The following is a 23,823-nucleotide window of genomic DNA, read 5'->3' as shown; positions in this document are numbered from 1 at the left end:
AATTCCATTGCAGCAAAAAAGTTTACATGATTGGTAGCATTTGCTATAAAGTAATTTAAAATCACAGGAAGTCAGATATTTGGGTTGCAAATAAATGAATCAAGAGTGTGTTAGGACCCTGTGTACCAAATCATTTTGATTTTTTTGAGGGATAAATATAAAATAGAACTTACGTTTAAGAAGATTATGAATTACCCTGGGAGGTAAAACTTAAAAATAAATGATGTAACTATAAAGCCATGTAATGAAGCAGTGAACAATGGCTCTACTTTAAATGGATATTTAGAGAAGGGAGAGATTAGTGTATATTACGGAAGGTTTCATGTCCCTATAGGAGATAGAATTGGAAAGGAAGTTTGACCAGTACTGAATGAAGATAGAAGGGGATGACAAGCCTGGTGAAAGGAAACAAGGTGAACAAAGATAAATAAAGATATATGTGTAGGGGAGCAGAAAACATCTTAGATTTGGGGCGCTGTACATTATATATGCAGTCACTGTGTCATAATAAGAAAGATTAAAAAAAATAAGAAAGATTAACCTGAACCAAAACTGTTGCTATGTTTTAACTTTTCATTTTGGACTCCCTCATAATTGTATACCAGTGTCACTAGCCTACCTGAGTGTAATTAGTTTGAACCTTTCTAGATCTGTACTTAATTGCATTAGCAAATTTAACTCTTTATTTCTCCTTTCTGTGTTTTAAGTGCTTATGAGACCACGATTTGGAGGGAGCTGCCTTTTATTATATATGTTATATATATATTTTTATTCTATAAATTCTACAAAGTTATTCTTCACTTACTTAAAATGTGATAGGTATTAGCCCTACAGGTAAATTTTTTGAAAACTTAAAACAGCTACAAAAAAAGTAAGCCCAGAATATGTGTTTCAAGTCATGAAAAGATTATTATTTTGAAGGCACTATAGGGTTCTGCTTTTAAAATAAGTTTTAAGTTTTTTTGTACTTTTCTTCTAGATCCCTTTTAGATAGAGCCTTACATTTTTTTCCCCAGTAAGTTCTTCTTGCAAGCTTCTTTTGTTTTATTTCTAGTTATATATTCATTTGACTATTTTGTTTTTTTCAAAATTTTTTTTTTTAAATTTTATTTTATTTATTTATGATAGGCACACAGTGAGAGAGAGAGGCAGAGACACAGGCAGAGGGAGAAGCAGGCTCCATGCACCGGGAGCCTGACGTGGGATTCGATCCCGGGTCTCCAGGATCGCGCCCTGGGCCAAAGGCAGGCGCCAAACCGCTGCGCCACCCAGGGATCCCTCATTTGACTATTTTGAATTCAGTTATCTATGTAGAAAAGAATTCAGTAACTCAAGGAATGAAATAGTATACAAAATAATGACTAATTATACGTTTTTGTATCTGTGTAATGTGACAGGTTAGGTTACAGAGCTACATGCTGTGTTACAAATGAAGCTAAAATCAGAGTTTTTAGTTCTTTGTTTAATGTTAAAGCAACTAGAATGTAATAACGAGCATATAGATTCTTTTTATGTCATTTCAGTAAAGCTAAAACTATAGAATGCCTTTGCTTTTTTAATCTGTTGTAGAAAGCAAATAAAACTCTATTGGTGCTTTTTTTTTTTTTTTAAGATTTTATTTATTTTAGAAAGTGAGTGAGAGAGAGAGAGAGAGAGAATGAGCACACACAAGCAAGGGGAGGGGCAGATGGAGACGCAGACTCCCTACTGAGCAGGGATCCCAATGTTGGGCTCTGCGAGGCTCAATCCCAGGACTATAGGATCATGACCTGAGCTGAAGGCAGCTGCTTAATGGATTGAGCTACCCAGGCAGCCCTAGGAATAGTGCTTTTTGATTTACTCTATTCAGATGTTCCTTATCCTCGACGTTTTACTTTGGGAATCATCTTTTTAAAATTTCTGTATATAATTCCAAACCTATGCTAACATTGCCAGTTCTCTGGTTCCTCACTTTTTATTTGGATTGTCACTTAGTCCCCTAATTTTCTGACTTCTGTTTTTATACTCTGCAATATATCTTGCTTTCTAATACCATTCTAATAATATTTCTAAAATACTGCTTTTATAACTTCTCTCTGCTCATGAACTAGCCATGGCTTTTGGTTACCTTTCAATTCAAGTTCAAATCTGTCCTCTGTAGTCTGTTCTCACTTAACCTCTCCATTATACATTTTCCCTGTGATCTAGATTTCACAGTGCCATGGGAGAAAAATGCTTTTCTTCCAGTGTTACTCCTTTTTTCTGGTCTAGATAGCCTTTGCTCCTCTTTTGCAAGTTTAAGTCTACTCCTCTTTAAAAGATCATCACAAAACCTACCTTTCTATGAATTAAATGCACAGCATTGATCTATCAACTTAAAGTCTTAAGGGTCTTTGGTGACAAGTAATAGAACTAGCTTAAACTAGTTTAAGTCAGGGTAAGCTGAAAAGGAGGAATTATTTTAAGGATATAAGATTTCCTAGAATTCAAGAGCAGGAATAGATACAAGCCTCAATAAAGACTTGTGGTAGTAATATTGCCCTCTGCTTCACTCACAGTAGTACTCAGGAGAGTTGAGGATTCTCTCCCCGCCTTTTGGGTACATCTATCTTTTGCTCCACCATGCTATCATTTCCTAAGAAAATTAACCTGGTGTCTGTAGTTTGTGAGGTATCTTTCTATAGATTTGTCTAGCTTATACAAATATACCCTCAAAGTATTTTTGCTCCTGACATGAAAATGAGGTTTTCCCTCCTAATTTAAAAATGTACTGGGGCAGCCCGAGTGGCTCAGCGGTTTAGTGCCCCCTCAGCCCAGGGTGTGGTCCTGGAGACCTGGAATCGAGTCCCACGTCAGGCTCCCTGCATGGAATGGGGCCTGCTTCTCCCTCTGCCTGTGCCTGTCTCTCTCTCTCTCTCTCTGTATCTCTCATGAATAAATAACATCTTTTAAAAAAAATGTATTACGTGCCTTCATCTGTAACTTCTCTTTTTAAAAACGAAAAAAAATCCACAATGAAATCTGAGTCAAATTCATACATAAGCCTTTTTATTTATAATATTTTCATGTGGATGGATGTTCTATAATTTACTTAATCATTCTTCTACTCATAGACATTTAAGTGACAGATACATATGTTGTGCATTTATTTCTGTAGGATAGATTGTTAAAAGCGAGGTCTATGGGAATATTCTTAGACGATGTGAAGGCAATTGGTTATTTTCAGGGAAAATATAAATTGCGAAAAGTGACTCAAGCAGTAGAAACCCCTAAGAGCCAAAAAACTGCAGAAGAGCTTGCAAAGATTTGTAAGGCCTAAAATCCAAAGAGGTCTCAGGCATATAGGGTAATTTTGGTGCAGTCATGTAATTTTAAGGAGTAGGCAATTCTCATGTTTACTGAACTCTTCCAGAGGAGGTGAAATGGTAAAAATTACTCCAATTCATTTTATATATTCTCCATAATGCCAATGTAAAAACTATTAAAGATAGCATCAAAAAAGAAAATTCTCAATAAAATTTTGTCAGATGAAAACTAACACTTTATTGAAGAATAATATGCTTAACTGATGTAAAAATAGTTCAGCATTATCCTTGCTGTTCATTTCTTTGTATAATATAAAGCTTTACCCCACTGTCAGAAAACAGAACATTCTTATGAAACCTTTTCTAAGTTGATACAAAGCAAAGAAGCAGTTACCATTAATTTATGTGGAAAAATTTTGAGTGTTCTCAGACACCCCAAAATAAGTTTATTCTTAGGGTTTTTTGATTTCCTAGGGGCACATCTTGCTGATAGAGGCATAAAATAATTGAGATAAATCACAGATACCCATAGACACTGTCCAAAGCTATGGCCTCTTGATGCTGACATATCTGAATTGTATTTTCTGGGAGAGGAGCTTGGCAATGCTGCTCTCAAGGCTTGGACTGCGTGCTGTCTCTATAACAGCAATGCAAAACAAGGGCTGAACATTGTTTTTATTCTTCAGTTTTTTTTTCTAAAAACAAATCCTCTTTGGGTTTCTTTTAGTTAGCAAAACTAATGTAGGTCTTGTAAGTGAAGTGGTATAGTGTGAACTTTTGAAAAATGAACTTTCATAAAGCAGGGTTACTTGTATAGAAAAAGGATAGTCAAATTTAGATCAGTGTTACACTTTTTACTCTAGTTTTTAAAGTTTTAGTTTTTTTTTTTAAATTTTTTTCTTTTAAGGATGTACCAAGATTAGGAGGCATATTAGTTGAATGCCATTTGTTTTCTATATAAAATACATACAGCTTTGTCTTTGTGTAATAACACTGCATGCATAACTGTTACTCTGGTGGTGCCAACTTCCTTTACTTACTTCTTAAGTAACCTCATGGCTCACAAATAAACTGTTAACTAAGCAAAAAAATTACTTCTCAGTATCATGAATTTATATACCATGAGTGACATAGGTAATTTTTTATTCTCTGAGTATTATGTTTGACAATAATCTTATGGCTGTTGTATAGTCTTTTCTCTAGAGGTGTGGTTGGTATCTGTACTGATGTGAATAGTACAATGTTGAATGATACCTATTTTGTTTTGATTTCCTCTTTAGCATTAACCATTCCTCAACTTTGTGCTGGCATCAGTTTTACTATTTTAAGTTTGTTCAGAAAAAACTCAGTTGGTTTACCATAGAATTCACTTGCTTTGTTTGAGAATTTCAAAATTTTCATGGCTTCATGCCATTTTTTGATAAAGTATTGTAACTGAGGTCTAGAGTCAAAGAGGTCATTTTTGTTACATCCAAATGTAAGCTATTTACTGTGCTGTGATAAGGAAGTTTGCCAACGTGAAGGCCGTAATGGTCCAAGGACATTTTTAGAAACATTGACCTTAGGATGACCAGTAATCACTATAAACATTTTTATATGTATATTCTTGACTTTTTACTATGAGTTTGTATGGGTCCATGTGTTTGTTTGCTTACCCATCTATTCTTTTTTTTTTTTTTATGATAGTCACAGAGAGAGAGAGATGCAGAGACATAGGCAGAGGGAGAAGCAGGCTCCATGCACCGGGAGCCCGATGTGGGATTCGATCCCAGGTCTCCAGGATCGCGCCCTGGGCCAAAGGCAAGCGCCAAACCACTGCGCCACCCAGGGATCCCCTTACCCATCTATTCTTGATACACCTATCAATATTTGATATTTTTTTCATTGAATGCATCTTGGGTATCTTCCTATTAATAAATGTAGGCTTACAATAAAGGCATACAAAATACAAGTCCACATTTTTATGTTAGAGTCAACAGATAGAACCTTAACTCTGTAAAGTTGCAGTAGTAGTTTGTGAATGCTTACTCTCAGTTTTCATGTATATGTTGTCGTGGACTGGTGACAAATGTTTCATGGACCGTCGGCAGAACATATTTTTAGTACCACTATTTTAGCCTAGGAGCCAGTGTAGAAAGGGGAAAAGGGAGCCTGGTTTGGAGTTTGTGTCTCATCCATATATGGTCATTTAATCCTCTTGCTTTGGATATGGTACCCACTCTCAACTGTGTCTGGTATCCCCTGTTTAAGAGACTCTGTGTACATTCTGCAGAGAATAAACCTGTAGGCATCTGCTGTGGTGGGGAAATTGCAGTAACCTAGCATGTGGAGTGGGGAAGAGAATCCTAGAATCTAACCAGAGCTCAAGCAGATTTCTCCAAATTTCTCTTTGTTTTAGCTTTCTCCTCCCTTCTTTCCATTTCATAGTTAGTTGGTGCTGCCAGTTCCTAAGCCTTTCGAAGATTCAGAGTGTAAAATAGGTTAGTTCTTAGCTTTCCCTGCTGTCTGGGATTACATTTTCTTGGCTCTGCAAGGTCGTTCACTCATTTATCTGCTTTCCAGCATCTAGAAATTTGTTGCTATTGCCATGTCTCCTGTTGCCTGTTGTTAATTTTTCTTTAAAGACCTCTTACATATTTGTTGTGTTGTGTCTTCCTTTCCAGTCTTTTCTGCTTTTTAAAAAGCTGTATTAACAAAATATTTGCTTTTATTTCTATTTCATAGATTTTATTGACAAATTTCTTCTATTATATATTTCCTTTGTTAAATTCTTTTTTTCTGACTGAAATTTGATTTTGCTGACATATTTACTTGAAACTTTATTCCAGAAAGAGTATATATGTAGTGTATTTTCTAAATCTTTGCACATCTAAAATTCTGTTTTTTTCTTCACATATGAATTTTTTTTGTGTTTAGAATTCTTAGGTTAATCCATTTTCCTCAGCACTCTATAAACATTATTCCATTGTCTTCTAGCATTTAGATTTGTAAGTAAAATGTCTGATTAATATGATTTGTAAGTAGAATGTCTGATTAATACTGATTTCTAAAAAAGAAAATATTGATTTCTGATTAAAGTTGGCAGTGCTGATGAAAAATCAAATACCTTATTAGGTAACTCTCCCTCTACCTTTTTTGGTAGCATTTCATTTTTCTTTTTTATTTTATTTATTTATTTTTATTTTTTTTCATTTTTCTTTTTTAAACGCAAAAATTGGGACGCCTGGGTGACTCAGTGGTTGAGCATCTGCCTTCGACTCAGGGCATGATCCTGGAGTCACGGGATCAAGTCCCACATCAGGCTCCTTGCATGGAGCCTGCTTCTCCCTCTGCCTGTGTCTCTATCTTTCTTTCTCTCTGTCATGAATAAATAAATAAATCTTTAAAAAACAAATAAACTCAAAAATTTAACTAGGATAAGTTGTAAACATTGAGTCTTATATTCTCTTCTCACTAATCTTGCCTGGCATTTGAGGAGCCTTTGATTTTGAAAATTCAGGTCTTTAAAAAAAACCCAAAACTCAAATGTTATTTTTTTTCTTCTTTTCAAAATTATTATTTCTCTCCCATCTACTTTGTTCTCTCTTTCATGGCAGTATGTTCTTAGTTCTTACAGAAATTGCCAATTACTACTTGATTTTTTTTACCTCCTAGGCTTGCCTCTTTTTCCGGTAGTAGTAACTTTTACGTAGTCACTATTTTTCATTGCTGGCTGGGGAATGAAGAGGGGTTTCTCTTAGTGTTCAGTTTATTTTCTCTTTGTTGAGCTACTGCAGCTCGTGATGTTTCTGCCTACTAACTTCTGATAGCATTGGTGGTTGAGGTGAATTCTTAAAGAATGAACCAAGATTTTTTTCAATTTTTTAGTTAAAAGGAGGGGAGACGTTAATATTTTTTCCTGACAGCTTACAGATAATTTACTTATGTGGATAAAGGACAGAACTGTTAAACACAAAATAGGCATGGATATAGGAAGACTTACCTCTCTTCAGAAAAAATTTCCTCTTTATATCTTTCCCAACAGCTGGTGCTAACAACTCCCAGTTCGACCCCTGGACTCAGCTCAAAACTCTGGATTCATTCTCCTCTGTCCCATACCTCAGCTTGATCTTTTTATCACCCCAAAGGGTACTACATGATCTTCCTCTCAAGTCCTCACTTTTTCGAATCCCAAGGTATGTTCAGGGAGGGAGTGGGCAATTTATGTTCTTTACTTTCTTACTTAGGGCATGGAGATGCTGATTAAATATTAGTTAAATGAATGTTCTCTAGTGAAATTCCTCTTTAAAAGTGGTGCTTGATACTGGCTTACCATCTATTTTCATTCTTCTCTCTCTGGACTGTTTCTTACCTAATACCCCGCAGTATGTGTATGGAATGTTTTTCTGGTTTCTAGTCATTTTGTAGAACTTTATTACATATTTTGGCTTGTGTTTTATTGGGCAGTTGGAAGAAGAGGGAAATCAAATGCGTAAGTTGCCACCTTGATGCAGGCAATTCACCAGGTTACTTGAAAGGGCTAGGCATACTTTTTGCAAATAGTATTCTTTCAAGGCTTGATGAGATGTTAGTCAAGTCTTAGAGGGTAATAATATGTAGAGAGAGGGCACTAGTTTAAATGGGAGATTTAAAATCAGTAATCCTTGTTGGTGGTAAAGATTGAACTGTAGTGAAAAGAGCATTAGCTAGTAGGTTGGAAGATTAAAATTATAGTAAAATTTCTTTCCTTTTTTTAAAGATTTTATTTCTTTATTCATGAGAGACACACGGGGGCGGGGTGGGGGGCAGAGACACAGGCAGAGGGAGAAGCAGGCTCCATGAAGGGAGCCTGACGTGGGACTCAATCCTGGGTCTCCAGGATCACACCCTGGGCTGAAGGCGGCACTAAATCACTGAGCCACCCAGCTGCCCCTCTCTTTCCTTTTTTTATGTTATCTGAGAAATTCACAACACACAATACATTTTTTGCCCATAGGTGGCAACCCTAAGTATAATTTGCTACCAACCCTAATATAATTTGCTTTCACATACTATAGGTTGAACATAGTTGAAGACAAAATAGATTCTCCAAATTTAAAATTTGAGGGTAAATAACAAACCCTAAACTACCTAAAATACACAAACTTCCCTAATACTTCCCTAATATTGTACATGACATACATTAAATGTAAAAAATACTGATAGTATTAATTATTTAGGAGTTACCAAATCTAAGTAAAAGCTAAATGGATTTCTTAATAAGATCCCTTTCATTAACATTGGTTTGCCTGTGTTGAAAGGACATACACTTTAATGAGTGTATTTTGTGACATCTATTTTGGCTGCCATGCATCCTACTTAATTATTTTCTATTCTTGATGTCCTGGAAGGGTGAGGTTGCTGAATGGTCAACTCTCAAACAATATATTAATGTATATGTCCTGCCTCTTCCTTCAGATTGTAAGCTGCAGTAGGGTGGGGAACCATGTTTCTGATTCTTTCCACAGCATGCATCAAAATGCCTCACATTCGTAGTAGGCATTTATTAGTGTTATTTGATTGAGTTGTTTCAAATCCCACTTTTACACTGGTTGTCAGACTCTGGGGTATGTGTTATAAGAAAAATTTTAAATTGTGTAGATATTTTGAAATGGAGTTAATGATATTTAGAAATATTATCAATCTATTTTAGTATCATGCATATATTTTTGGACACGTGTAATATTACTGCAAGAAGCAATTTCCCTTTTGCAATAAAACCCATGATACAGACTCTTATGTGTATAATAAAAAGGCTTGAATATGGATAATCCAGATTGACCACAATATGGTATTCAGCCAAATGGAGAACCATTATAGGTGTGCTTAGAAGTTTCACATGTTTGAACCTCACTCTCAGATTCTGATATGGTGAAATCTCACTCAGTAATTATGATGCTTGTCACTGTTGAGAATGTAGCACCCTGTAGGCAATCTTCTCAGTTGGTGTGGAGTATCCACCAGATGTCATTGAACTTTCTTCTAGACATTTATTAGTTTTTCTTACTTTTGAAGAAAAAGTTTTTACATTTTGCTTTAAATAATATAGTAAAACATTTTAAGTAAAAGTTTTAATATTTTACTGAATTACAAATAGTATGTAAAACCAGTTTGTGCTTTGGCAGCACATATACTGAAGTTGGAACAATACAGAGAAGATGGCCTCTTGCAAAGGATGACATGCAAATATGTGAAGCATTCCATATTTTGTACAGTTCCTGAGCATCCTACTCCCCTTGGCAGATTAACTCCGAGGAAGTGATATGAGTCAGAGCACAATGTGTGGCAGTGAATAATGAAATTGTGATTTTTCACGACTAAAAAAAAAATCAGTAAACTGGTACCCTGCTAATGAATTCATTATCAGTTTAGTGTATATATATATATATACACATATTTAAAGACTATTAAAGAATGTGTTTTTTAGATCCAATCAAAATTACTAAAAAAAGTGAACAATATATATAGTCTTTAAATATATACATATTTAAAGACTATTAAAGAATGTGTTTTTTAGATCCAATCAAAATTACTTAAAAAAGTGAACAAAATACAGGCTAAATCTGAAGACCAGAGCCATCTTGTTCAAGAGCATTTAAATGAGAAATATTAAAAGGGTTTCTTAATATGTAAAGTAATTTAGCTTTTAATTATGTTCCCTTAATAAAGGATTTCTGAAACAAAGTTTCTAGTTACTTAGATTCATTGAAAAAATTTTTTCAAGTTTTTATTTAAGTAATCTCTGCCCAGTGTGGGTCTTGAACTCACAACCCTGAGATCAAGATTTTATATATTTAAGATGAGAAAAGTAAGAAAATCTAATTCCCCTAGTATACATTTTGATATCTTACTGAAGCTTTAGTATGCAGATTCCATTCTTAGCAATGTATTATCACATCTTATTACTTTACTATTTTTTATTCTTTTGCAGTTTAACTCCTAATGTGTCATTCCATAGTAATCACATACAGTAATGATAGCTACCATTTATGTAGCACTTTACGGGATACTGTTCATATGTTTTCTCATTTAATCTTTACAACAACCCTGTGATACTCCAGTACTTAACAACTTTTTTTATATCTTTTATGTATATGGTTGATCAACATTCCTATTTTGTGTCAAAATGAACTTTATGAAATTTACTGAATACTTACGAAAATTCAGTGTTTGATTTTAGGTGAGTTAATGTGGGAAAAATTCTGGGAAAGTATTAAATTTTTTTTTTCATTTTATAGATGAAGAAACGAAGACAAAGATTGAGACTTATCTAGAGTAACACAAACCAGTAAGTGTCGGAATTAATGGAGGTAGATAGTAATGAGTGCAATCTCATATGCCAAGAGCTTTTCTTGCTGCCTTCTGCCTGAGTTCTAGGGACAGGAGCCAAAAAGCCCAAATGGTTGGGAACCAAAAAGGTAGTACATAGGCTTTGATAGTACCCCAGCAAACTGTGCTATTCCTTTTCATTTCTTTTATTCCTTTTCTTTTCTTTCCTTTTCTTTTTAATCAGTTAGTAATGATAACTTGAAAGAGCAGATAATGTCTTCTGTTGTTGTTAGATAAATGAAACTTATTTTAAACATATATATCTCTGAAGCACTAAGGAAATAGAAAATCTGGAGAGAAGCCTGTTGAATTTCTCACAAGATAATAGCCATAGGGTCAGCTAAGGAAATGAGGAAGTTAATAAATAGTACATGGGTGTAATTGGTGACATGTGTGTAATTGGAACTTAAATTTTTATGGTTATCATTAAGATTTTTAAAATCCTGTTTAAATATTGTAATATCAATTTAATATAAAAACCTTAGAGCTTAAAGGTGCTTATCCAATTATGGTTTTCTTTAGATGACAAAACAGGTTCAGAGAAGTTGGAGCTTGCCCAGTGTCACAGATCAGAGACGGAAGTAAAACTTGTATTTCCTGACTTCCAGATTAGTGTTATTTCTACTTCAAATTATTACTTCTTGGTAAGCTGTTCTTAAAATACTTAAGTTTTTTTTATATCTTTTATGTATATGTTTGATCAACATGCCTATTTTGTGTCAAAATGAACTTTAAAATATGAAATTTACTGACTACTTATGAAAATTCAATTCTTTGTTTGATTTTAGGTGAGTTAATGTGGGAAAAATTCTGGTATTTTGAAGATGTCTTGGCACAGTATTTTTTCCTGTTTAACTTGCAAGTAACCAGTTTTTAGAGAAAAAAGAAATTGGGATTTTTTGGTTAAATCATGCCATCTGAACAGAAACAGTTATTTTTTGATGAAAAACAAACTACTTTTAAAAAAGATTATGATGTGAAAAATGAAATAGTGGATTCCTTCAGATCACTACCTAGGCCAAAAATTTCACAAAGTAGTTTTCATTATGAACTAAAAAATGTGAAAATTGATTTGCCGAAGATAAATATTCCAAATGAAGTCGTTCTGAAACATGAAGTTGACAAATACAGAAAATTATTTCAGCGTCAACCACAGACTGCAAGAAAATCTATCAGTGTAAGGACTGTAAGCTGTGTAGAGGAGTGTATGTTGCTCCATAAGTCTGAGAGAGTTGAAGAAGAGGGTTTAAAAATGTCTGCAAAAATACTCAATTTCAACTGTTTAAAATGCCGAGATAGCACTCGATATAGCCCAAATGATTTGCAGAAACACTTTCAAATGTGGCACCGTGGTGAATTACCTTCATATCCTTGTGAAATGTGCAGTTTCTCAGCAAATGACTTCCAGATATTTAAACAACACAGACGGACACATAGAAGCACTTTAGTAAAATGTGACATTTGTAACAATGAGAGTGTATATACTTTATTAGACTTGACAAAGCATTTTGCATCCACACATTGTGTAAATGGTAGTTTTCAATGTGAAAAGTGCAGATTCTCCACCCAGGATGTTGGCACATTTGTTCAGCACATTCATAGACATAATGAGATCCATTATAAATGTGGTAAGTGCCATCATGTATGTTTTACCAAAGGAGAGCTTCAGAAGCACCTTCATGTTCATTCTGGTACATTTCCCTTCACTTGTCAATATTGTAGCTATGGTGCCACTAGGAGAGAGCACTTGGTAAGACATGTTATAACTTTGCACAAAGAACACTTATATGCAAAAGAAAAACTGGAAAAAGACAAATATGAAAAGAGGATGGCAAAGACTTCAGCAGGACTTAAGCTGATACTGAAAAGATACAGAATAGATGCATCAAGGAAGACGTTCTGGAAACGCAAGAAGATCAACAATGGAAGTGACAGAAGTATAGAGAAAAACACTCAAGTGCTTAAAAAAGTGAACAAAACACAGGCTAAATCTGAAGACCAGAGCCATCTTGTTCAAGAGCATTTAAATGAAGGAAAGGATGAAAGACCACACTGTGAGAATAATGATAAACCTGCTGAGTCAGAATCAGAAAAGCCAGCTCTTCTGTCCACTGGGCAATGTAATAGAGCTGAAGAGGGATCAAATTCTACTCTAGGTTTCTTGAAAACTGCTGTACAAGGACCTACAGTGTTAATGGTGAAAAATAATAGAATAACCATTCCTGCTAACTACAGTGCTGATTTTATGGGCTTTAAGATGGTGGATGGAAAACAACATATCGTAATAAAATTGTTACCTACCAATAAACAGAATTTATATTCACCAGGTTCACAGTCAGATGCTGCAAAGGACAGTACTGCCAATTTGCAGCCCCAGACTTTGGACACTACTGGATTTTTAGCAGGAGTAACAGCTGAATTAAGTGACACAGTTTACATGAAAGCAACTACTCCATTTTCATGTTCATCTCCTATACTTTCAGGGAAAGTAACGTCAGAAAAAGAAATGGCTTTGCTATCTCAAATGAGTAATATGCTCCAAACAATGGATGATGAAAAAAATGTGTCATCTTTGTCAGCATCAGAATTGGTTACAGCATCAGTAAATTTGACCACAAAAGTTGAAACAAAGGATAATATTGACCTATGGGGAAGTTATGTTACTCAGAGTCACTCTGAGATATCAGGTACTACCATTAAAAGTCCAGATAAAGTCACCTCTACTACCAAGCAAAATGCATACAACAGTGGAGATATGCATAACTATTGCATTAATTATGCCAACTCTGAATTACCTGTTGAATCTTCCAGCCAAGGATCATTACCCTTTCATAATTACTCAAAAGTAAATAATTCTAATAAACGTCGTAGGTTTTCAGGAACAGGAATGTGTGAAAACCCTCAAAAAGAACCTTCATCAAGCAAGACAGTTGTTCAGCAGCCAATAAGTGAATCAGTTTTATCACTGGTGAGGAAAGAGAGTTCAAATCCAGATAGCATGTTAGCATCTATTAGCCTTTTAAGTACTAAAGATGGAACTTTAAAAATGCAAGCTGAAATCGAAGAACAGTCTGTTTTAGCAAAAGGACAGAACATTGATGGACAGAATTTATACACTAATGAAAATCAAAATTTAGACAGTGTGACTGAAAAATCTAAGTGGGATGGCATTTCTAATGTTGAGTCACCTATGATGCCTAGAATCACATCTGTTTTCTCCCTCCAGAGTCAACAGGCATCAGAATTTTTGCCACCTGAAGTAAACCAGTTACTTCAGGATGGATTAAGAGCAAAATCTGATGTAAAACAAGACTGTAGTATTAGTAACACTCCAGATAAAGGCCTGCTACTTCATTGTGACCAGTCATTTCAGAAACTTGAGGGAGAAGGCAAAATAGTTGAATCTTCAAAAGACTTTAAAGTACAAGGCATCTTCCCAATTCCATCTGGTAGTTTAGGGATTAATGTACCTACAAATGATCTGAATTTAAAATGTAGTGGAAAAGAAAAACAAAATCTGTCAGTATCACAAGATGTGAGAGATTCAGAAAAGACACCTAGAATTTCAGGTATTGGCACATTACTTAAGACTCAGTCAGATGCAATAATAACACAACAGCTGGTTAAAGATAAATTACGTGCCACTACACAAAATTTAGGTTCTTTATATAGACAGAGTCCACTTCTGAATTCAGAACCAAAAAAGGCTATATTTGTTCAAACTCCAAAAGGCTTTTTTGTACCATTGCACATTACTAACAAACCTGGATTACATATTGTTTCAGGAAGACCACTTCCATTGGTCAGTACACAAGGTGTACCTACTTCTCTTCTTTTAAACAAGAAACCTGGGATGATTTTAACATTTAATAATGGGAAACTTGAAGGTGTTTCTACTGTCAAAACTGAGAGTGCTCAAGCTTGTGGAACTCCAACTAAGGAGCCTTGCAGAACACCTTTTTTGAAAGTAGAACCAAACAGTAATTGTCTGACACCTGCACTTTGTTCCAGCATTGGCAGTTGTTTGAGCATGAAAAGTAGCTCAGAAAATACTTTGTCATTAAAAGGCCCTTACATCATTAAAACATCAGCAAGTTCTTCAGTAAAAGGTGTTCCTACTCCTAATACAGTATCTGAGCATCAGAGCACCAAGTTGAATATCTTGGACTCAGTAAAACAGCAGAATGAGATTTTTCCAAAACCACCTCTTTATACCCTCTTGCCTGATGGCAAACAAGCTGTTTTTTTAAAGTGTGTGATGCCAAATAAGACTGAGCTGCTTAAGCCTAAATTAGTCCAAAATAGTACGTATTATCAAAACATACAGCCAAAGAAACCTGAAGGAACACCACAAAAAATACTGCTGAAAATTTTTAACCCTGTTTTAAATGTGACTGCTGCTAACAATCTGTCTGTAAGTACCTCTGCATCCTCAGTGCAGAAAGACAAGGTACCATCTAATCAAACTATAGGAGAGCAGAGAGAGCCAGAATCTTCTAGAGATGCCTTACCCTTCTTACTAGATGATATGATGCCAGCAAATGAAATTGTGATAACTTCTACTGCAACATGCCCAGAATCTTCTGAGGATCCAATGTGTTTCACTGACCATTCAGACACCAGAGTATTAAGGTGTAAAACAAATTGTACAATTGAGAGAAACTTCAATAGAGAAAAGACTTCGAAAAAAAAATTTTCAAGAATAAAAACTCACGTAAGAAGTAAAGATTCTGAAACTGCCTTTGTATCTAGGAACAGAAACTGTAAACGAAAGTGCAGAGATAGTTACCAGGAACCTCCAAGAAAAAAAGCAACATTACATAGAAAGTGTAAAGAAAAGTCTAAACCTGAAGATGCCCGTGAATCATTTGGATTTAACAGACCGAGGCTTTCAAAAGATTCAGTCAGAACTTTGCGGCTTTTCCCTTTTAGTTCCAAACAGCTTGTGAAATGTCCTAGGAGAAACCAACCAGTTGTAGTTTTGAATCATCCTGATGCAGATGCACCAGAAGTAGTAAGTGTAATGAAAACTATTGCTAAATTTAATGGACGTGTACTTAAGGTTTCATTGTCAAAAAGAACTATCAGTGCTTTACTGAAGCCAGTTTGTGATAACTCTTCAAAAAGAATTTATGATGATTTTTCCAAAAGACATAAAACATTGAAACCTGTTAGTTCTGTGAAAGAAAGATTTGTGCTAAAATTAACACTCAAAAAGACAAGCAAAAACAATTATCAGATTGTGAAAACTACCTCTGAAAATGTTCTGAAAGCTAAATTTAACTGTTGGTTTTGTGGTAGAGTATTTGACAATCAGGATGCTTGGGCTGGTCATGGGCAGAGACATTTAATGGAAGCCACTCGTGATTGGAATATATTAGAATAATTTACTGTAGTTACCAAGGAAAAGAAAAGTAAAATTATCCTAGAAGAAAATAGTGGGTTGAGTTACCTTAAGGCAGACATTTTCTACTTCAATATAGTACCTAAAATTGAGCATCTGAAAGTTGGCTGTATTTCCATGGGAGACTAAAAAAGTTTTATGTGTGATATTTGAAAATGCTATCACTGCACACATAAGTTTTACAAGAAACTAATCGCAGCACAGATGTACCTTGATTTAATTTTTAAAAAACGTGTTCTTGGGAAGTTAGGGCTAAAGAAAATTTTGATAAAACAGTTTTCCCAACTTAGTTATATAGTGACTCTTAGTAGAGGGTAATGGCTGACAGCCCCATTCCCTCTCTTCTTCCACCAGCCTTATGAATCTGATAAGTGTAGCTCCTTTGAAGATGGAGAGCTCTTTCACCATGGAACTGAAGGAGTTTCTCCTCATTTGTGAAGATACACTAAGAGAGCTTGAATAAAGAACTTAATTTTACATCTGCTAAATAAATATAGTTCTTTTGAAGGATATTAGGCTTCTTTGAGAGTACATTTAACTAACTACAGATACACCTCATGATGCTTGAAAAGAGTTTTTGATGAGTAAATATTTTTCTCTTTTATGCTGTGTCCCATATCAGGGATTGGAATACCCTCCCAAGGTGATTTTCTTTTTCTAAATGGCTATGTCAAGCATTGCAGTAGATGGGCAGCTTCAAAAGAAGAATTAAACTCTCTTGGTCCAGTTAAAGAACTTGAACATTTTTCTGAATTTGATGATAATCTCCAGTGATTCTCTTGCACAGAACTATGCTTACTTGATTTAAATTGTTTGTCCCCCATAAACCAAATGGCCAATTTTTATCTTAGTTGCCATCCATTTAAAAAGTGGAACATAGAAGCACTTCCAAGTGAATGGCTTTTCTTGAAAATTAAGAATTACTCTACAGGAACAATATTTTGAAGCAGGATTAGCAAAGCAAATCAGATTTTTGCTGTTTAATTACTGATGCGTGTCTGAACATGTACACATTGGGACAAACCATTTTTGTTAGCACCTTTTCAGTCTCACGACCCAAAGCAGATTATTTACTGATTGTTGGCAGTTAAAATGAAGAAGCATTAATAGTGGACTCAGTGGCAGGACATAAAACTTCAGGACAGATTCCTAGGGGATATACCCAGCAGATAGAGTTTTAAAATGGATATTTTCATGACGACAACAGAATCATCGACTAAAACTTGACCGTGTAAGTTTGGATCAAATTTTGTTGGATTATTGGATAATGGAGTTCTTGTATTACAAATTACTGTATAATTTTTGTTACATTGTTACTACAAGTGTTAAAACATTTTCATTGATTGAAAATTTCAGGGCTTCTTTTCTGTATATAAGAAAGAATTTAAACCTGTACATATTTTTGTACCTTTCAGTTTGTTATGTAAATTTTGCACAGAAAATTTTTTGACATAAAAAGTTTATTTTCCTTCAATTTAGTTCTGTGCATGCACTAATAAACTGGTTGTTTAATTTAAAAGAAATATGTAAGACTTTACCCATGTTATTTTCTTGGGTTTTATTTTACATGTAGAAATCTTTTTTTTTTTGGGTAAATTAATTTTTCAGGGATTGAACACTATTGTTAGCAAGTGCCTAAAAGATGTGAAACAGTTTACATATGTCAACTGTAACAGTAGGTCCCAAATGGGCCCGGTCCCCCAAAAGTTTTATTTTAAAGAAAGCCATACATAGATGCTTCAAGCTATCTTGCTATGCACATTATACATGTACTTTTTTTGTGCAGTTTGTCTACTTTACTAGTGAAGTATTTTTTGTATAAAACCTGTTACAATTGTGTTTCTTAAATTGAGCCTAAGAATGGAGTTGATTGGAAATATATAGTATATATTAATAATGTATATGGTGTTTAAAGAATGGTAAGCATTGTTAATTTCTGTAATGAACATTTTCTTCAATTAAATTTATCTTAAGTTTGTGTTTACACAATATTTTTTTTTTTTACTGTATTAAAATCAAGTGGGAATTTTATTCTAATGGGAAATATTTATATTTCAAGTAAGGGAACTATGTAAAATAAAGTGTGGGTCCCCCCCATCATAGGTGAAATTTTGAGATTTTGTTTGAGAAGGTTAACATTTACCATAAAATTATTGTAGTTATGCTGATAAGGAAAGTCATAGAGAGGGTTATGCGCTTTAGTACCTTAACAGCAATAAAATTAAAATGCTCTGCTGTTATGGGTAAGTTTATTATAATCCCTTGCCTTCCGTGAATAGAGAAGAGAGAAGCAGCGATCTTGCCAATGTTTGCAGCATTATAAAAATACATTTCAGAATAGCCATGCCAGTAAAAATATATTTAATGTTGTGATATATACTTTTTGCCTTAAAGCTTTAAAAGCCATTTAAAAAGCTTCATGCCACAGGTACTCTAGTTAGTACCTTTTCTGATTTGTTAGGTTATTCTAAAGAAGGCGAACCTGCTTGGAGCCTTAGATTGCCAGAGTGGAAGATCCAGAATCAAAACTGTCCATCCTTTTTTTTTTCCTCCTGGCTGAAACTGAACTAGAGATGGTTCTCTAAAATATGAATATCCAGTAGTTTGGGATTGTTAATACGTTTCTTGGTTAGAAATGTGTTTCATTATATTTCCCTATTTGTCCGTCTCCATTGAAAATGGGCCTATTTGGCATTCAATTAAAAAAATAGTTGAATTTTTAAAAAGTTTACCTTTCTATCTTACTAAGCACTTAATAGATTGAAATATAATATATATTTTTTAAGTGAAAGATTATGATTTTGTTAAGGGGTCAGGGAAGTTTATTAATAAAGGGTAAGTTAAGATAGTAAATAATTTAGACCTTGTAGGCCATTTATTTAGTCTCTTGTCATAACTACTTTTTTTTTTTCTTTCAAGATTTTGTTTATTTATTCGAGAGAGACAGAGACATAGGCAGGCTCCCCATAGGGAGCCTGATGCAGGACTCACAACCTGAGCCAGAGGCAGACACTCCACCACTGTCATAATGCAGAAGCAGCCCTAGACAATATGTAAATCAATGAGTATGCCTATGTTTTAATAAAACTTCATTTAAGGAAATGAGCCATGGGCTGAGTTTGGCCCACCAAAGTTTTTTTTTACTACCCCTTGCTTTTAGTTCTCTCAACAATCTGCTCTTAGAATGGAATTTTTTAAATTAAAACCAAGTTTGATACAGTTTTTTTGTGATGTATACCAGCTTTATAAAAGTTACAAAATATAAAAAATATGCATATAAGTTACCAATGTAAATGTATTTAAAAGTGAAGAGAATGTAAGTAATGAAAGTGATTAGTGGGTAAAGTAGATGGGTCATTTGTGTGCAAAGGGTAATGCATCTTACAGAGGAATTAACAGTAAAACAGGTGCTGTGGGAATTTCTGTCCAGGTTAGGTGAGAAATAGATACTAGTTATTTAAGTGATTTGAAATAGCCCTTAAGAAAAGTAATTAGAGTTCTTGGGATGGAGGAGAATGGAGGTGAGGTGAAAACAATATTTACTGATTTTTTTCATTGATTTTTTTCCCCCACTACTGACATCTGCTTATTTAACTTGGAATATGTCCCATTTAATCGGGATATTGGCACTGTTTATTCCTTATTTTAGCAATTTGTTAGGATTCTTATTTTCAGCAAAGTGCCTTGACTCCATTGAAGATCTTATCCAGTGAAACTTGCTGGAGAAATTTCTAGGACATTATTTGTTGCTAGTTGAGAAGGTAGCATTAGCAGAAAAATTTTCCTATAATGCAGTTGAAATAGGATCAGTTTGGTTGATTTGGGTGTTCATTGGTTTAAATATGTTCTTAATTGGATAATTGAGAAGTAGTCAATATCTTGGAACAGGTATTTTACCTCTTCAAAGTCTTCTTTGAATTTTTTTTTTAAAGTTCTGTCTTTTGAGCTTCTGTTAATAAGTGCCCCAAATTTAAAAATCATCTTTCTTGGGATCCCTGTGTGGCGCAGCGGTTTGGCACCTGCCTTTGGCCTATGGCGCGATCATGAAGACCTGGGATTGAATCCCACGTCAGGCTCCCGGTGCATGGAGCCTGCTTCTCCCTCTGCCTGTGTCTCTGCCTCTCTCTCTCTCTCTCTCTCTGTGACTATCATAAATAAATAAGAAAATAAAAAAAAAATAAAAAATCATTTTTCTTTAAAAAGTACATACCATTATTATGATAGTGTAAATGTTTGAGTAAAGAGTGTAGGAAGAATGTTAATATTAGGTACATCAATTTAAAAAAATCATGATTTTAGTCAATGTCTAGAATGTACTTACTAAAAAATAAAAAATACTCATTTCTAGTTAAGTCATTTTTAATATGTTAGAAAAATTCTTCCTTGATGTGAAGGTAATGTTCAGGTTGCAAGTGAAATTGCTTCTTTTGGTTAAGATGCCTGCTCTCATCAATTATTTCATAAGTTATTGCTAATGTAAAAAGATAGGAAAACAAAATGAAAAACTTGGATAGAGAACAAAATACTATTTGCAAATTACTTGATTGCAATATTTTGAAAATCCAAAGAATTACACCGAAAATTAGCTTTCCTTTTTTTTTCTTTTAAGATTTATTATTTATTTATTCATAAGAGACACAGAGAAAGAGAGAGAGAGAGAGGCAGAGACTCAGGCAGAGGGAGAAGCAGGCTCCATGCAGGGAGCCCGATGTGGGACTTGATCCCGGATCTCCAGGATCACTCCCTGGGCTGAAGGTGGCGCTAAACTGCTGAGCCACCCAGGCTGCTCCGAAAATTAGCTTTCCTAAACAATAATAATCAATTGGCAAATTATAAGAGAAGACCCATTTATAGTAAGATCCACAAAATAAAGTTATGTGGCGCTGCCAAAGGAAAAAAACCACAAAACTTAACTGGGAGATACAGTGTCTCTGGGTATAAGATTAAATACATCCCCATTTGATAGGTCCCATTTTCCACACAGATGTTCCACAGAAAGCTTGTATCAAGTGGGAGGTGGCAGCTGGTTAGTGGTGCCCATTGTACCATTCCCAAATCCTGTAGTGTAAGGAGAATCAGGGCAGGATAGCTACTCTTATTGTACAAGTACCTTTCCAACACAACCGTGTTATAAGAGACCTGCCCTGGTGAGCTTGGCATCCAGATGACAGCTTATATCTCTCAAAGCTTTCTGGGGACAGAAAAGCTATTCTGTGTACATTCAGCAGCTGGTGAACATTATTTTTTTAATTATTATTTTATTTTGAGATTTTTTTATTTATTCATGAGAAACACAGAGAGAGGTAGAGACACAGGCAGAGGAAGAAACAGGCTCCATGCAGGGAGCCCGATGCAGGCTTGATCCTGGAACTCTGGGATCACGCCCTGAGCCAAAGGCAGATGCTTAACCGCTGAGCCACCCAGGCATCCCGCTAGTGAACATTAGAGCAGATTCCATCCTCCCTGATTCCGGGCTATAGAAGATCCATACTGGGAGGTGATAGAAGATTCTCCCCCATGTTGTCCTCTAACCCCTGACACAACTGCTCTGCAGGGAGGATCTGGGAGACATTCAGCAAAGAGCCAGGTTTCCCATACCCTCACTCCTACGCCCTACCAAACATGCTCCATAGTACAAAGGCAAAGAAAGGGGTTCACTTTAGGGGAAGGGTTGAGTGAGCTTGACAGCACACTTCCCATACACTAGGGGCCTAACTTTACCTGGAACAGACTGGAGCAGTTTGTACCCCCCAAAATTGTTGAAAACTGTAGGACAATCAGCTACCAATTAAATAGAGGCTAGCAGTTACTGGTAATACCAATAGATACCAGCCAGAAAGCTTAAAGACCGAATCGGGGAGACAGACAAAGACTGGGTAAAACTACAGACATCCCTTGTGATTAATATGTGTGATTCAGGGCTAGAGCCACATAAGAACAACCAGAGTTACAAGTCCCTAACAGAATGTAGGACAAAACTTGTAAACTCCCTAAACGGTGAAAGATGCCACACCCCACATAGTGGTGAAGGGTGTAAATCTCCCTGATTCAGGGGGCTTAAACACAACCTCTTACTAATTAATGGCTGATCATTAATGATGCTGACTCAGAAGCAACCCTTAGGAAGTCATCCTTAAAGATAAAAATGAGAGAGACAACTTGAGCAGGAACATCAGATGTGTCCCTGCACATTGTGAGGGACACAGACTTCACGAATTAGTTCAGCCATGCCACTAAATAAAAAATAAGCTCAGAGTAGACTGGAGAACCACCATGGAGACATCCTACAATATGTTACCTAAAACCTGTTTTCAACACAAAATTAGACATTCAAAGAAACAAAGTGTGACACATGGACAAAAGCAGGCAACAGAAATTTCTTTTGACAGACAGCAGATACAGGATGTGTTATGAAACAATTGTAAATCTGTTCAAACACCTAAAGAAAACCAAGTTTAAAGAATTAAAGTATGCTGACTGACTCATCAAATGTAAATAAAAAGATAGGAAGAAAAAAAACTAAATGAAAATTTTGGAGTTGAAAATTTGGAACTTTTGCTAGGGAGGTTCAATAGTACATTTAAGCTGGCAGAAGAATCAGCAAACCTGAAGTTGGATGGAGAGAAATTACAAAATCTGAAGCACAGATGGGAAAAGGAATGGAAAAAAAAAAAAAAAGCCTTCCTCACACTACATGCACAAGTCAACTCAAAATGGATCATAAACCAAAATATAAGCAAAAACCATAAAACTCATGAAAATATTGTGACCTCTTTAAGTAGTCGTCTTAGATATGACACCAAAATCACCAATGAAAAAAGAAATAGATAATTTAAAATGCATAGTTTTTATTAGATTATGAGTTGACCTATTTCATCTAATTCAATAATTTCAATAATAAAAACTTTGCTCTACATATCTTCATTCCTCTAGCAATGGGAGACAATTAAGACATCTGGGAATGTCTTAATTTTTTTCTTCCTTTTTGAAGGATAATTTTGCTGACTATAGAATTGATTGGCAGTTTTTTCTGTTCAGCACCTTGAGTACATCATCTCACTGCTTCTGGCCTCCATGGTTTCTGTAGAGAAGTCAGCTGTTAATCTTATTGAGGATCCCTTGTATTGATGAGTCCCTTTCTTGCTGTTTCAAGAGCTGTTTCTGATCCCTTGTATTGATGAGTCCCTTTCTTGCTGTTTCAAGAGCAATTGTCTCTTGCTTTTGTTTTTAATAGTTTGATTATAATATGTTTGGGTATACATATCTTTGAGAACTTGGGAGTTCCTGGAGTTTCATGGATTTGTAGGTTAATATTTATCATCAGATTTGGGAAGTTTTTTTCAAATATTCTTTTCAATGCTTTTTTCCCTTTTCTTCTGAGACTCACATTATATATATGCTGTTATACTTGTTGGCTCTATTCTCTTAGGCTCTGTTCATTTTCTTCATTTTTTTCCTGTTCCTCAAACTGTACAATGTCAAGTTGATCTATCTTTAAGTTTATATATGCATCTGCTTGCTCAAATCTGTTGCTGAGCCACTCAAGTGAAATTTTCATTTCAATTATTATACTTTTCAACTCTGTAATTGAAAGTTATAGATTTAAAAGTTCTTTTCACTACTTCTATTTATAGTCTTCATTTGGTTGAAACATCCTTTCATTTCATTCTTTAGACATGGCTTCATTAAAATCTTTGCTTAGAAAATCCGGTGTCTGGGCTTTCTCAGGATATCTATTGATTGCTTTTCCTCCTGTGTATGAGCCATATTTTCCTCTCTTTGCATGCC

The 23,823-nt window shown here is 35.0% G+C and overlaps 1 protein-coding gene and 1 pseudogene across 12 annotated transcripts in view; both read left to right on the top strand.

Moving 5' to 3' along the window:
- The window catches only part of ZNF518A (zinc finger protein 518A), a 29,173-nt gene extending 9,068 nt beyond the window's left edge, over nt 1-20,105 (top strand). For 8 of the 12 annotated variants that reach the window (XM_041740313.1, XM_041740344.1, XM_041740329.1 and 5 more), the window contains 4 exons: nt 7,309-7,459; nt 10,541-10,590; nt 11,154-11,275; nt 11,420-20,105. In XM_041740313.1, the coding sequence (XP_041596247.1) occupies nt 11,542-16,017 (4,476 nt within the window). In that variant the 5' untranslated portion in view covers nt 7,309-7,459; nt 10,541-10,590; nt 11,154-11,275; nt 11,420-11,541 and the 3' untranslated portion in view covers nt 16,018-20,105. The remainder of the gene's footprint in view (nt 1-7,308; nt 7,460-10,540; nt 10,591-11,153; nt 11,276-11,419) is intronic. The other 4 variants (XM_041740364.1, XM_041740361.1, XM_041740358.1 and 1 more) reach the window with 1 other exon arrangement.
- LOC121485952 lies at nt 9,416-9,512 on the top strand (annotated as a pseudogene).
- Nucleotides 20,106-23,823: the final 3,718 nt, after the last annotated feature.

The sequence above is a fragment of the Vulpes lagopus genome, chromosome 2 (genome assembly GCF_018345385.1).
Source record: "Vulpes lagopus strain Blue_001 chromosome 2, ASM1834538v1, whole genome shotgun sequence".
Lineage (NCBI taxonomy): Eukaryota > Metazoa > Chordata > Mammalia > Carnivora > Canidae > Vulpes > Vulpes lagopus.
This window is presented reverse-complemented; position numbering and strand designations above follow the sequence as displayed.